This window comes from Callospermophilus lateralis, chromosome 20, assembly GCF_048772815.1.
Source record: "Callospermophilus lateralis isolate mCalLat2 chromosome 20, mCalLat2.hap1, whole genome shotgun sequence".
Taxonomy (NCBI): Eukaryota; Metazoa; Chordata; class Mammalia; order Rodentia; family Sciuridae; genus Callospermophilus; species Callospermophilus lateralis.
The window spans coordinates 47,751-59,755 of NC_135324.1; the positions used below are offsets into that span (position 1 = coordinate 47,751).

The window sequence follows — 12,005 nt, forward strand, 5'->3', positions numbered from 1 at the left end:
ACAAGAAAATCTGACACCTTTTAGGCTGCCCTGGACCATGTGGCAATGTGTTCTTCACTTATCAGTTTCACTTGAGCTCCACCATGACATCATCTATAAATCAGAGACCTCCATATGGAATTCCTCCACCAAAAGTCTCTGAAAAGACAGGCACGTTTAGCGCCTTCAGAGACTCCTGCAAAATAGAAGCTTTAACAAACTCTTTATGATAAGAACATTATGGCCACTTGTGATGACTACCAATTACTGAGGTTCCCAGAGCAGAAAGCTGCTTCTCATAGACATTGATATATTCTTATTTTTAAAAACCATACACTTGATTTTTATTGAATTGGTGAATTTTACAGAGTTCCTGAATTAACAAACCATTCTGAGAATCCAAAGAAGAAAACAATATAATGGACAAGCCCATCCACCCATCATATGGTTTATTAAAACTTGGTTTCTAATGCATTTTTCTTGGGGGTACTGGGAATTGAACTCAGTGGCACTCAACCACTAAGCAACCTCCCAGCCTTCTTTTTTATTTATTATTTGAGTTACTTTTTAGAGACGGTCTCACTGAGTTCTTTACTCCTTGTTATCCAGGGAGGCCACCTTACAAATCACAACCCTTGAGCTAGGGTTGTGTATCAGTGGTTGACAATGTGCCTAGCATGTGGGAGGCACTGGGTTTGATTCTTAGGAAAAAAAATTATATATATATATATATATATATATATATATATAGAAAAAATCAGCTGGGGATGTGGCTCAAATGGTAGTGTGCTCACCTGGCATGCGTGGAGTGCTGGGTTCAATCCTCAGCACCACATTAAAAATAAAATAAAGATGTTGTGTCCACTGAAAACTAAAAAATAAATATGAAATATTATTTCTCTCTTTAAAAAAAGTGGAAAAAAATCACAATCCTCCTGCCTCAGAATCTTGAGCCACTGGTATTTCAGGTGTATGCCACAGCACCTGGGGATTCTCAAGAATTTTGAGAATTTCAGAGTCTTTCATAAAATTTTAACAATAGTGGAATCTAAGCCTGCTGCAAGTCTTTAAAACTTCTAGTACACTGTACCATTAAATAAACCACTCCATGTTTATCTTAGTTTGTTCCACATAAGCATCACACTACAAAAGTTTGTGAGAAAATGCATACATGAAGAAAAATATGTGCTTCAAGGTCCAAGAGGTTACTTGTTATGATGTTTGGCCCCCAAATTATGTCTTTGGTATGACAAAGAATATTTTAATTCTCATTTAATCATTGTACATTCTCACTATTTGCTCAGCTATAAACCCAAATCCATCAGAAGGTAGCCATGCACCTGCCAGCTCACATGACAACACTACTGTCCAAAATGGACAGGCAGGTCCTGTCAGGAGATTCTGTAGCCCTCCTAGGAGTCTGATTCCTGCACTGATGTACTCACCAAGACTGAACTCCTACAAAGAATGCCAACACCCCTGGACAGCTGCATCCACTCCAGTCCCTCACACTGCCCAGGAGCAAGCCTGCAACTACTGCCTTTGGCAAATGGATTTATTACAAAGAAGTACACACTGCATCAAGTGCTCACACTCCTCTGTGCAATATTTCTACTAAATCAAAAATGTAAAACTAGGAAATTGCCACAGTGACTCATTAGCTGCAAAGAAAGTTTTTGGAAATCCTGGGAAGCAATCAAAACTATAATTTAAAGAAGAAGTTTTACTGGATGGCTTAGACTGTATTTATCAAAAACAAAAGGGCCACAGCACACTCTTTTTGCCTTCCTCTCCAAATGAACACTGAGACACAGCAAAAAGCTGGAACAGAGATAGCAGTGACAATCGACCCACCTTTGGCATGTTGGCAAACTTCAATATTTGGACACAAGTATGTAAGGAACTCTTACCAATGATCACACAAGATCCATGACACCTGAATAGGTTGTGGGTGAGGTTTTGCTCAGTAGGCTTTGAATCCTTAGGACAAGTAACTGAATCCTTTAGCCTGAGCAGAAACAGCCCTCTCCACAGCAAGTACTGCACAATATCACCTGATTGGAGGCTGTAGCTCTATTAGTGATGTAGGGCACATCAGGCTAGACACCCAAGGAATGTTCCAGGAGCACATTAATTAGCTGCAGGGTTCTGAGAGGTATCACTTAAAAATTTTTGGATCACTGCTATTAATTTCATTAATCTTTATTTATATCCAGTGGGACAGGGATGGAGGTTTATATTTTTTGTAGGGGTATACATAAAGTTGTTTTTTTGTTGTTGTTGTTTTGATTAGTTCACAGAAAGTGCTTTGTGTACCAATTGAAAGATTGGTCAGAGGTCTTACAAGCTTTGCCACAAAAGCAGAAGTCTGTGTCATAACCCACATTGAGATCTTTGCAAAATCTTTTCCTGACATTCTGTTGAAAGAAAATTATGGTGAAGGTCTCTTGAGAAGCTTATTTAAGATTATTTGGTGGAGAAGGGAGTGCCGCTATATTAGGACATCAGACTGGGATGTTCCTTGCCAAGCCTTTGGTCATGTAGTGTGTATTAAGAAAACCAACACACAATTTTTCCAGGGCTACTGAGGTACTCTAAAACACAGAGAGAAATCAAGCCTGGATTTTCTGGCATATTCCAACTAAGTATTATTCATGGGGAGAAAACCTAAGTTGGATGTAGTTTTGAAAAAAGAATTCACTGGTATAAAAGACCTTTAAGAAGGATAGATCAGCTGCAGTTGTGGAGGAAACACCTGAAGAGCTACATCTGCTGATGTGGTTATCAGTGGGGTCCACACTCACAGCAGCAGGAAACTCACCACCTGAGCTACAGAGCGTTCAGTGCTAGAATGCATGCCTAGCATGCACAAGGCAGGATTCAGTCCCCAGAACTGGGAAAAGAAAAGAGAAAGCAACTGAAGGATAGGGCAAAATATATTTTGAGAAAGTGCCTCTCTAAACAATATACACAAATGACATTATTTTATAATTCTCTTTAATGTGCCTACACACAGCACAATACATGAGCCTTAGAACAAGCACAAGTGACAAGAGTGGTGGTCCCAGAGTCATCAACAGATCAATAAGCAATCAAGGAAAAGGAAGAGGCCAGCTGCAGGGTACAGAGACACATCCCTATGGTCCCAGCTGCCAGCCTCACCCCATCTCAAAAAATAACAATTAAAAGACTGTGGAGAAACTTAGTGGTAGAGTACACCTGGGTGAAATCTGAACAAAGAAAGAGAGGAAAGAAGTTCAGAAGTGCCATTTCACCAATCTGTACCAATGGCTGGAGTAGAGAGACCTAAACTAACATACACAATATGTAATGAAACATTAGACACAAAAGACTTAAAATACAGGAAAATGGAATCTAACAATAAGAGAGATTTAAGCCAGATAAACATGTTGCTTTCAAATCTTGATGCTGATGCAATGCACCTCTCCAACCAAGGGTGCAGTCTTGCTACCTCTGAATACATTTAAAAAAAATGAAGGCACTCACCATTTTTACACATCTACACTGGTTATCTCAAGATAAATAAATAAAATGAAATAAAATAAACTTTTTCTCAAGTCTGAACAAGTTCAAATAGATCTGAAACAAGCAAAGTTCTCACCACATTTCTACATTCAGGGCTTTTCTCCAGTGTGATTTCTTAAATGCTGTTCAAAGGGACCTGGAAAGTTTAAAGTGTTACTGCAATTTTTAAAGATAGAACAAGGATTTTCACAGATGTGAATTCTTTTATGCCTTTGGAGAAAACTCTGAAAGCTGAATACTGCCCACACATGGCTTATCCTCAGCATTTCCTACAGTATGAATCCTTTCATAAAACTGAACAAAACTAGAGCAGCTGAACCCTTTATATTTCTTACTTGCATAGGATTTATTCTGTTTATTCCAAAACAATATTCCCAGTCCTTAGGAAAAAAATGAGAAACCTAGAAGATTTCCCACATTTCTCATATTCACAGGGCTTCTCTGCATGAGTGTTTTCATATATATGAAAGGAAACGAAGCTGACAGAATGTAGCAAATCTCCAAATTCAGAGGGTTTGTTGTTCAATGTGAGTGAAATGGCTTTGAAGGCAACAGGGAAAATGGAATGATTTGTGATATTTTTCACATATAAAGAGCTTTTCATTTGGATGTGGTGGTGTATGCCTTTAATTCCTGAGACTTGAGAGGCTGATTCTGAAGAATCAATGTTGGAGACTAGCCTCAGCACCTTAGGAAGACCCTAAGAAACTCAGCAAGTCCCTGTCTCAAAATAAAAAGTAAAAAGGAACTGGAATGTAGCTCAGTGGTAGAGCACCACCAGACTAAATCCCCAGTGGATCGATTGATTGATCTCTCTCTCTCTCTCTCTCTCTCTCTCTCTCTCTCTCTCTCTCTCTCTCTCACACACACACACACACACACACACACACACACATTTTCAGCAATGTGATCCTCTCTTGTCTTTGAGGATGATATGAAATGTGATGTACCATATTTCACATTCAAAGGATTTTTCTCCAGTAAACTTCCTACATGTATATGAGTGAAACAGTAATAACAGAAGAGTTTACCAATTGTTTTAATGCATACGACTTTTATGCAGTATGTGTTCTTTCACATGTGTGAAGCAGACAAGATGTGGCAAAGGCTTCTCCACGTTGTTGACATTTGTTGGGCATCTCTCCAGTGTACATTCTTCCATGTCTCTGAAGGTCACTGGATCTAGCAAAGGCTTTGCCACACTGCTTACATTCTTAGGGCTTCTCTCCAGTATGAGTGTGTTTATGCATCCGAAGGTAAAAGGCAGTAGTGTAGGCTTTTCCACATTGTTGACATTCATAAAGCTTCTCTCCAGTATGAGTGTGTTCATGTGAGTGAAGGTAAGAGGACTGAGTGAAGGCTTTTACACATTGTTTGCATTCATAGGGCTTCTCCCCAGTATGTGTTCTTCCATGTTTCTGAAGCTGATGGGATGCAGCAAAGGCTTTGCCACACTGCTTACATACATAGGGCTTCTCTCCAGTATGAGTTCTTTCATGTCTGTGAAGATCACAGGATGTAGCAAAGGCTTTCCCACACTGCTTACATTTATAGGGCTTCTCTCCAGTATGAGTTCGTTTATGTCTGTTAAGGGAAGAGGCAGCAGTAAAGGCTTTTTCACAATGTTCACATTCATAGGGCTTTTCTCCGGTATGCATTCTTCCATGTATGTGAAGATGACGGGATGAAGCAAATGTTTTTCCACATTGTTGACATCCAAAGGGTTTCTTTCTAGTATGTGTTCTTCCATGTCTGTTAAGCTGATGGGACAGAGCAAAGGCTTTTCCACATTGTTTGCATTCATAAGGCTTCTCTCCAGTATGTGTTCTTCTATGTGCACGGAGCTGAGGGGATGTAGCAAAGGCTTTTCCACATTGTTTGCATTCATAAGGCTTCTCTCCAGTATGTGTTTTTCCATGAGCATGAAGCTGACGGGATGTAGCAAAGGCTTTTTCACACTGCTTACATACATAGGGCTTCTCTCCGGTATGAGTTCTTCCATGTATGTGAAGGTAACCAGATATAGCAAAGGCTTTGCCACACTGCTTACATACATAGGGCTTCTCTCCAGTATGAGTTCTTCCATGTGTGTGAAGGCCGCCAGATCTAGCAAAGGCTTTGCCACACTGCTTACATACATAGGGCTTCTCTCCAGTATGAGTTCTTCCATGTGTGTGAAGGCTACCAGATCTAGCAAAGGCTTTGCCACACTGCTTACATTTATAGGGTTTCTCTCCAGTATGAGTTCTTTCATGTCTGTGAAGGTCATAAGATCTAGCAAAGGCTTTGCCACACTGCTTACATTCATAGGGCTTCTCTCCAGTGTGAGTTCTTTCATGTACGTGAAGGTCACCAGATCTAGCAAAGGCTTTGCCACACTGCTTACATTCATAGGGCTTCTCTCCAGTATGTGTTTTCTGATGTATTCTAAGTAATCTGGGATAAGCAAAGTCTTTCCCACATACCTTACATTTGAAATGTGCATTCCCTGTGTGTGTGATCCTGTGCTTTTGAAGACTTGTGTGTGAAATAGAGGTTTGACCATCTTGTTTACATTCATAGAGTTTCTCTCCAGAATGAGTTCTTTCATGTCTTCTAAATAAAAAGGAGAAATGAAAGGCTTTCCCACATACCTCACATTGCAAAGGTTTACCTCCACTGTGTGTTACCATGTGTCTTTGAACACCTGGGAGAGAAGAGGCTTCACCACATTGTTGACACTCATAGGGTTGCCACCCATTATGAGTTTCTTCGTGTCTTTGAATGTCATTGGAACAACTGATGACTTTCCCACATACTGTACTTTCATATGGTCTATCTGCAGTTTGTAACAACATTTGTGTGTGAACACTTTTGAGGGAAACCAGAGATTTCGTATATTGTTTAAATTCACATGGCTTCTCTTCACATTCCTCATGCTTATAGTATTTGTGTCCAGAGTGAGATGTGATGTGCCTATGAAAGAATGAAGGACATATGAAATCTTTTGCACACATAATGAAGTCACATGAATTTTCTTTATTAAAATTTGTCTTTCTTTGATTAAGAATTGGGATCGATTTGAAGGTTTCCCCACACTACTGTGTGGGGAAAGTTTGAAGTTTACCATAGGACTTCTTTGAAGAAGACGTGACCAGCACATTATTGATACCTAACTCATTCACAATTTTCTATTTATTTATAGGTCTTTACATTTCTACCAACATCAGGTAAAGGCTAGATTTTCTGACTTGTTAAAGTTGCCTGAAAATAAAGATATTGAAAGGAAACAATCCTTTGCAACACAGCTTCTCTATGGCTATTATTCACATAGTGATATTCACATATGCAATTTCATACTACTTTTTGCATGTCAAATACTTTGAAAAGACTGAATACCTGTTACAGAAAAGTATATATTTCTGGTAAAAAATATTATAAGAATAAATACATTTCAAATTATGCATACTTCTTCGGTTAGTTTGCTTTAAAAATTATATGACAGTTCTCAGATTCCCTCACGAATTCCTCTTGTGAGTACAGTTACCTTAGGTTGCTTCCAGAGTTTTCAATCTGATCTTCAGTGGTCTTGTCTTCCAACTTGTTTCCTAAAATGAGAGAACATAACAATCTTTATGAATATTTAGGAGCTTTGCCAAATTGTAGGTGCCATTTATGCTTCAATAATTCATCAACTGATTTCCTTTTCGCCTTCTACATAAATGACCCAAATAAACATGAGTTCTCTATTTGATTAATTTTAAAACCAACATTATTACCTATAGAAGCCAGGTTTCTGAGGACTTCCAGCATCACATCTCTGTAAAGGTTCTTCTGGGAAGTATCCAGAAAAGCCCACTCCTCCTTGGTGAAGTTCACAGCCACATCCTCAAAGGTCACTGAAATCTAAAATATCCCACAAATGTATAGTGGAGGCCAGGAGAGAATGACAGCATGAGAAATCTGCACTCAACATGCATGATGCTCACATGATTCCCTGGCCTCCTGATTATTTCCATTATTTGGTCCATCAAATCTTTACTGCACTCAATTTCTTACACCCATTTCAACACTAGAATTTGGCTACTCAGAAGGCAAACATCATAGTGATTTATACCCTTCCTTTGGTGAGTTCACAGGAAGTAAGACAGGCTCCCAGATCACTCCTAACTTCTTTAATGGTTACACCTCTATTACATGTCCTAGAAACGTCCTATGTGGTACAGAGCTAATATAAGCACTTCTGATAGTACTAATCTTTAGAAAAGAAAGGTGATGAGTAGAAAAATGCAGGAATCATGAAACTAAGCATTTGAGAGAGATTCTGCCAACTACAGTGGCTCCCTGTACCTACAAGGTTAATATAGGCAACATGGTATTTACTGATGTCTTGTTTCCTCTGAAAGTCTATTGTTCCATCCTTAAAGAAATGCCTAGAACCAGCCCCCACTCCCACCCTCTGGGCATGGGGTCACTAAGGAGATTCCTTCATAGACAACATTTAGACAACATTTCACACAGGTGGTCACAATGTGTTAACTGGAGATTGAGCTCATTCGGTGTGATTACACTAAGAACAACTAGAAGTTTACAGGTGCTTTACTCCAGAACAAATTTACTCAACTATCTTACTATTAAATGACCAAAACAAACATGAGTTCTCTATTTGATTAATTTAATTTATTAATTAATAAACACAACAATTTGATAATTTCTTGTGGTTACTGTCAAAGCAGAATGGGGTAAGTGGAAAGATGGCATGTGTCTTAGAAGTAACTCAATGACCCAAAAATGTCACCATGGGTTGCAGATGTGGCTCAAGCTGTAGCGCACTCGCCTGGCATGCGTGTGGCCCGGGTTCAATCCTCAGCACCACATACAAAGATGTGCCCGCCGAATACTAAAAAATAAATATTAAAAAAAATTCTCTTCTCTCTAAAAAAAAAAAACAACAACAACAACAAAAAAAAACAACAAAATGTCACCAATAAACAGCAGGCACTATTTCACTATTTTTCTAAGTCTCACAGCAACAATAAATTTCCAATGATTGTCAAACTCTTCTTAACAGCAGCCGGTTCACTACCGTAATGTACAGTAAGTAATGAGACACATACCAATGTTGTGCTTAAGGACATTTTGATCAAGGTTGGGCCACATATGCAATGGTTGTCTGTGGTGAAAGAGATTCATCGTGCCTGTAGCAATGGTGGTGCAAACAAACCTAAGGCAGAAGCTCTTCCAGGGTGTGGTAAAGCAACAAGTTTGTAGCCCAGAATTCTGAACTATCCCACACAGCCTAGGTGTGAAAGAGGCCACCATCCACATCTGTAAGCATGCTATGATGTCTGTACAGTGATGGAACAGACAAAAAGAAAATGTCCCTGCCACTTAACACAGAAGCATACTCAAGGACTGAAACCATACGGAACCACCCCAAACAATGAAGAACTCACAATTACCCTCAGAGACATCAGCCCAACTCAGTCAGGACAATGATGCAGACAGGAGGGCTTCATGGACCTTCAACCAAACAGGAAGCACTCTGAGGTCTCAGGGTCACAGCAACAGTATACAGGACATAAACCATACCTCTACAAGTGCACCACCAGTGAAATCCCATGTATGCTCAAAGAACATGAGAGCTAAAGCAGAAATCAGATCAGAAGAAACTGAAAAGCCTCCAGGGAAGGGGACATGAAACACAGGGCTCTGAACAGACACAGGACAAAGAGGTGACTCAAGAGAAAAGGTGACCATTTTGAAAGAAAAAAATGTAAAAGTCCATCATATGAAATTCATAGAGAACACCAGAGGTGGTGCTGTATTGGTATCTAAGTCATCCAACACACATTTCAGAAAAGAACAGCTAAAAGCAACTAATGAAATTGCCGCTTTAGAAAACCAGAGAAAGAAAAGCAAGGTAATTCTAAATTAATCACAGGTAGGTTGCCGTAGTCTGGCTGGGCACTATTCAGGAGCCACTTGTCAAAAGAAATGAACTTTATTTTTAGAACCACACATGCCAAACAAAAAAGCTCCTCAGGAAAAACCTTCAGAGCCCAACTGCCACCACCGGCTTCCCACAAGCCTCTCAACCTCCCCCACTCCTCCTGCTCTTGAGCCAGATTGGCTGGGTTGCATGGGCCGACCCAAAAAAGTCCCCCAATGAGCAGCTCCGTAGTCTGAAAGGGCGGGGAAACAGCCCAATGAGCATCACCACAGAGGAGCCAATCAGCTAGAAGTTGCTGTGGCCACTGTGAGACAATCATCAGCTGGCAGTCTGAAAGTTTGCTGGGGCCCCATCGGCAGTGGCTCTCAACATCTCCCCCTCTCTGTTTAAACAACAAGCATGTGGCTTAGGGACCGTGCCTTCCTTAAGTTGTCCAATAGTACATATGGTCCTTACCCGTTATCTTAGTTTGGTATCATTGCAATTGGATCTTACCTGTCACTGACTACCGGTCCAGTATACATCCACACCAATGGATAGGTCATTGTACCAGTGGGGGAGTGAGATTCTTTGCCTCACCTCTGTTGGCCCCCAAATTTTAGCTGAACGATCATGACAAGCAGAAGAGAGGAAGATACACCAAGCCAACTGATGGCTCCTTTGGGGAAAATTGTACCACCGATGACATCATCAGCAAAAATACCCCAATGCTACCACAAGTCGCTGCACCAACAGATAGTTCACAATGCATACAGGTGAGTTCACAATGCATACAAGTGATACATAGTCCAGGCAAGTTCTGCAAGCAATTCAGTGATGGCTATTGCAGAAGCTGTAGATTGGTTTTATCTTTGTCTTCACTGGCATTGGGATGAAGATAGGAATTCTGGCAATAATGGCTAAAGAAAAAATTATGTAAGATTCCAGAAGCCACTAAAAGAAAACAATTTTCTTAACAATTTACATTATCTTGAAGAGAATTATTAAATATAATGAAAAGGAAAGGTGAAAGTAAACAAACATATTTGTTAACCTCCTTTTTTGTTCACATATTAAAACAATCCTCAACATTTGTTTACCCAATTTAAATTAAACCATTTAAATCACATGAAAAAAAATATTTGCATCCATTTTTTCATCAGAGCTCATCATATATGATATATGGACATATGTACATACAAACATACAACATAAAACACAAGTGTGCACACAACACATAACATAATAGTAAAGGCCTTATAACATTTTACAGGTGAAATCTCCATTGCAATGTTTAAAAACTCTATAGTCAAAAAATAGAACTGATCAGCAAAACATTAACCTAGGTCTGTATGAGCTCAAAAAACAAAATAGAACTTCATGATGTGGGAAAGGGCAATAATAAAATAGATATTGAAAAAAAGCATCCTGGATCTGTCGCAGATGTAAGGGTAGCCAACTGGAGTTCTGGATATCAGCTCTTATGAATTTGAGCCAAATCATCTTCTTTTTGGTCTGTAGAAATCGCTTTAGTTAATCTCTCTGGAATCCAAATCGGCTGCTGTTCTCCCTGTGGAAACATATAAACAGACCCCCGACTCCAGACAATAACTGGGTCAGGACCTTTCCATTGTCCTGTTAGAATATCCTTCCAAAGTACCTTGGGCTTATGTACATTTTTTGGACACATATGTCTTTCTGCAGCACTAAGCCCTGATGAATCCAAATTTAAAAAGTTTAGAGTAAAAAGGGTTATTTTAAGTTTATCTTTGGGTAATATATACCCCTTCCCAATTCCTTCTTTTTGCTTTAATAAGTACATTTTAATAGTTTGATGAGCTCTTTCAACTATGCCTTGTCCCTGTGGATTGTATGGGATTCCTGTTATATGAGTAATGCCAAATGTTGAGCAAAATTGTTTAAAAGAGGTAGAAGTACAGACCGGAGCAGGAAGCCGCGACAGCCGCCCAGCCAGACCGGAGCAGGAAGCCGCGACAGCCGCCCAGCCAGACCGGAGCAGGAAGCCGCGACAGCCGCCCAGCCAGACCGGAGCAGGAAGCCGCGACAGCCGCCCAGCCAGACCGGAGCAGGAAGGCGCCAGCCGCTCAGCCAGACCGGAGGAGGAAGTCCGGTCCCGCCCCGAGCGCTAGTCTCCAGGAAGCCCATCAACCCTTAAAACCCATCAAAGTGGGTGTGGCTACCAGCACAGTTGCGGCTGATCCAGGTACCCGGTTTCCAACTCCCCCACCCTTAGCTGCAATAACTCAAAATATTTCCCACAAGCTTTTGGGGATTGTAGCTATCAACACAAAACAACAACTGTAGAGGCACCTGGTTTCTACCTCAGAGACTAGAGTAGGGAAGATACAGGTGGAAGCTCATTTCCCTTCACACTGGCTATACCCACCACCCTGAATACAGAGGCTCAAACTAGGAATAGACAACGCCACCTACTGGAAGCAAGGAAAACAGTATTCTGAGAGACTTTTTTTTTTTCCTCTCTTTCTCTTTTCTTCTCTCTCTTCCACAACTTCAGCATATGTGAAACCAAGAACTGAGCATGAACAAC

At 40.3% G+C, this 12,005-nt stretch overlaps 1 protein-coding gene across 1 annotated transcript in view; it reads right to left on the reverse strand.

Annotated features, from left to right (window-relative positions):
* Positions 1 to 4,651: 4,651 nt before the first annotated feature.
* The window catches only part of LOC143638420 (uncharacterized), a 254,715-nt gene continuing 247,361 nt past the window's right edge, over positions 4,652 to 12,005 (reverse strand). The window contains exons 3-7 of the mRNA XM_077106268.1: positions 7,284 to 7,410; positions 7,052 to 7,112; positions 6,849 to 6,866; positions 5,296 to 6,027; positions 4,652 to 5,109 (exon numbers count right to left, since the gene is read on the reverse strand). Coding sequence (XP_076962383.1) covers positions 4,740 to 5,109; positions 5,296 to 6,027; positions 6,849 to 6,866; positions 7,052 to 7,112; positions 7,284 to 7,410 — 1,308 coding nt within the window. The 3' untranslated portion in view covers positions 4,652 to 4,739. The remainder of the gene's footprint in view (positions 5,110 to 5,295; positions 6,028 to 6,848; positions 6,867 to 7,051; positions 7,113 to 7,283; positions 7,411 to 12,005) is intronic.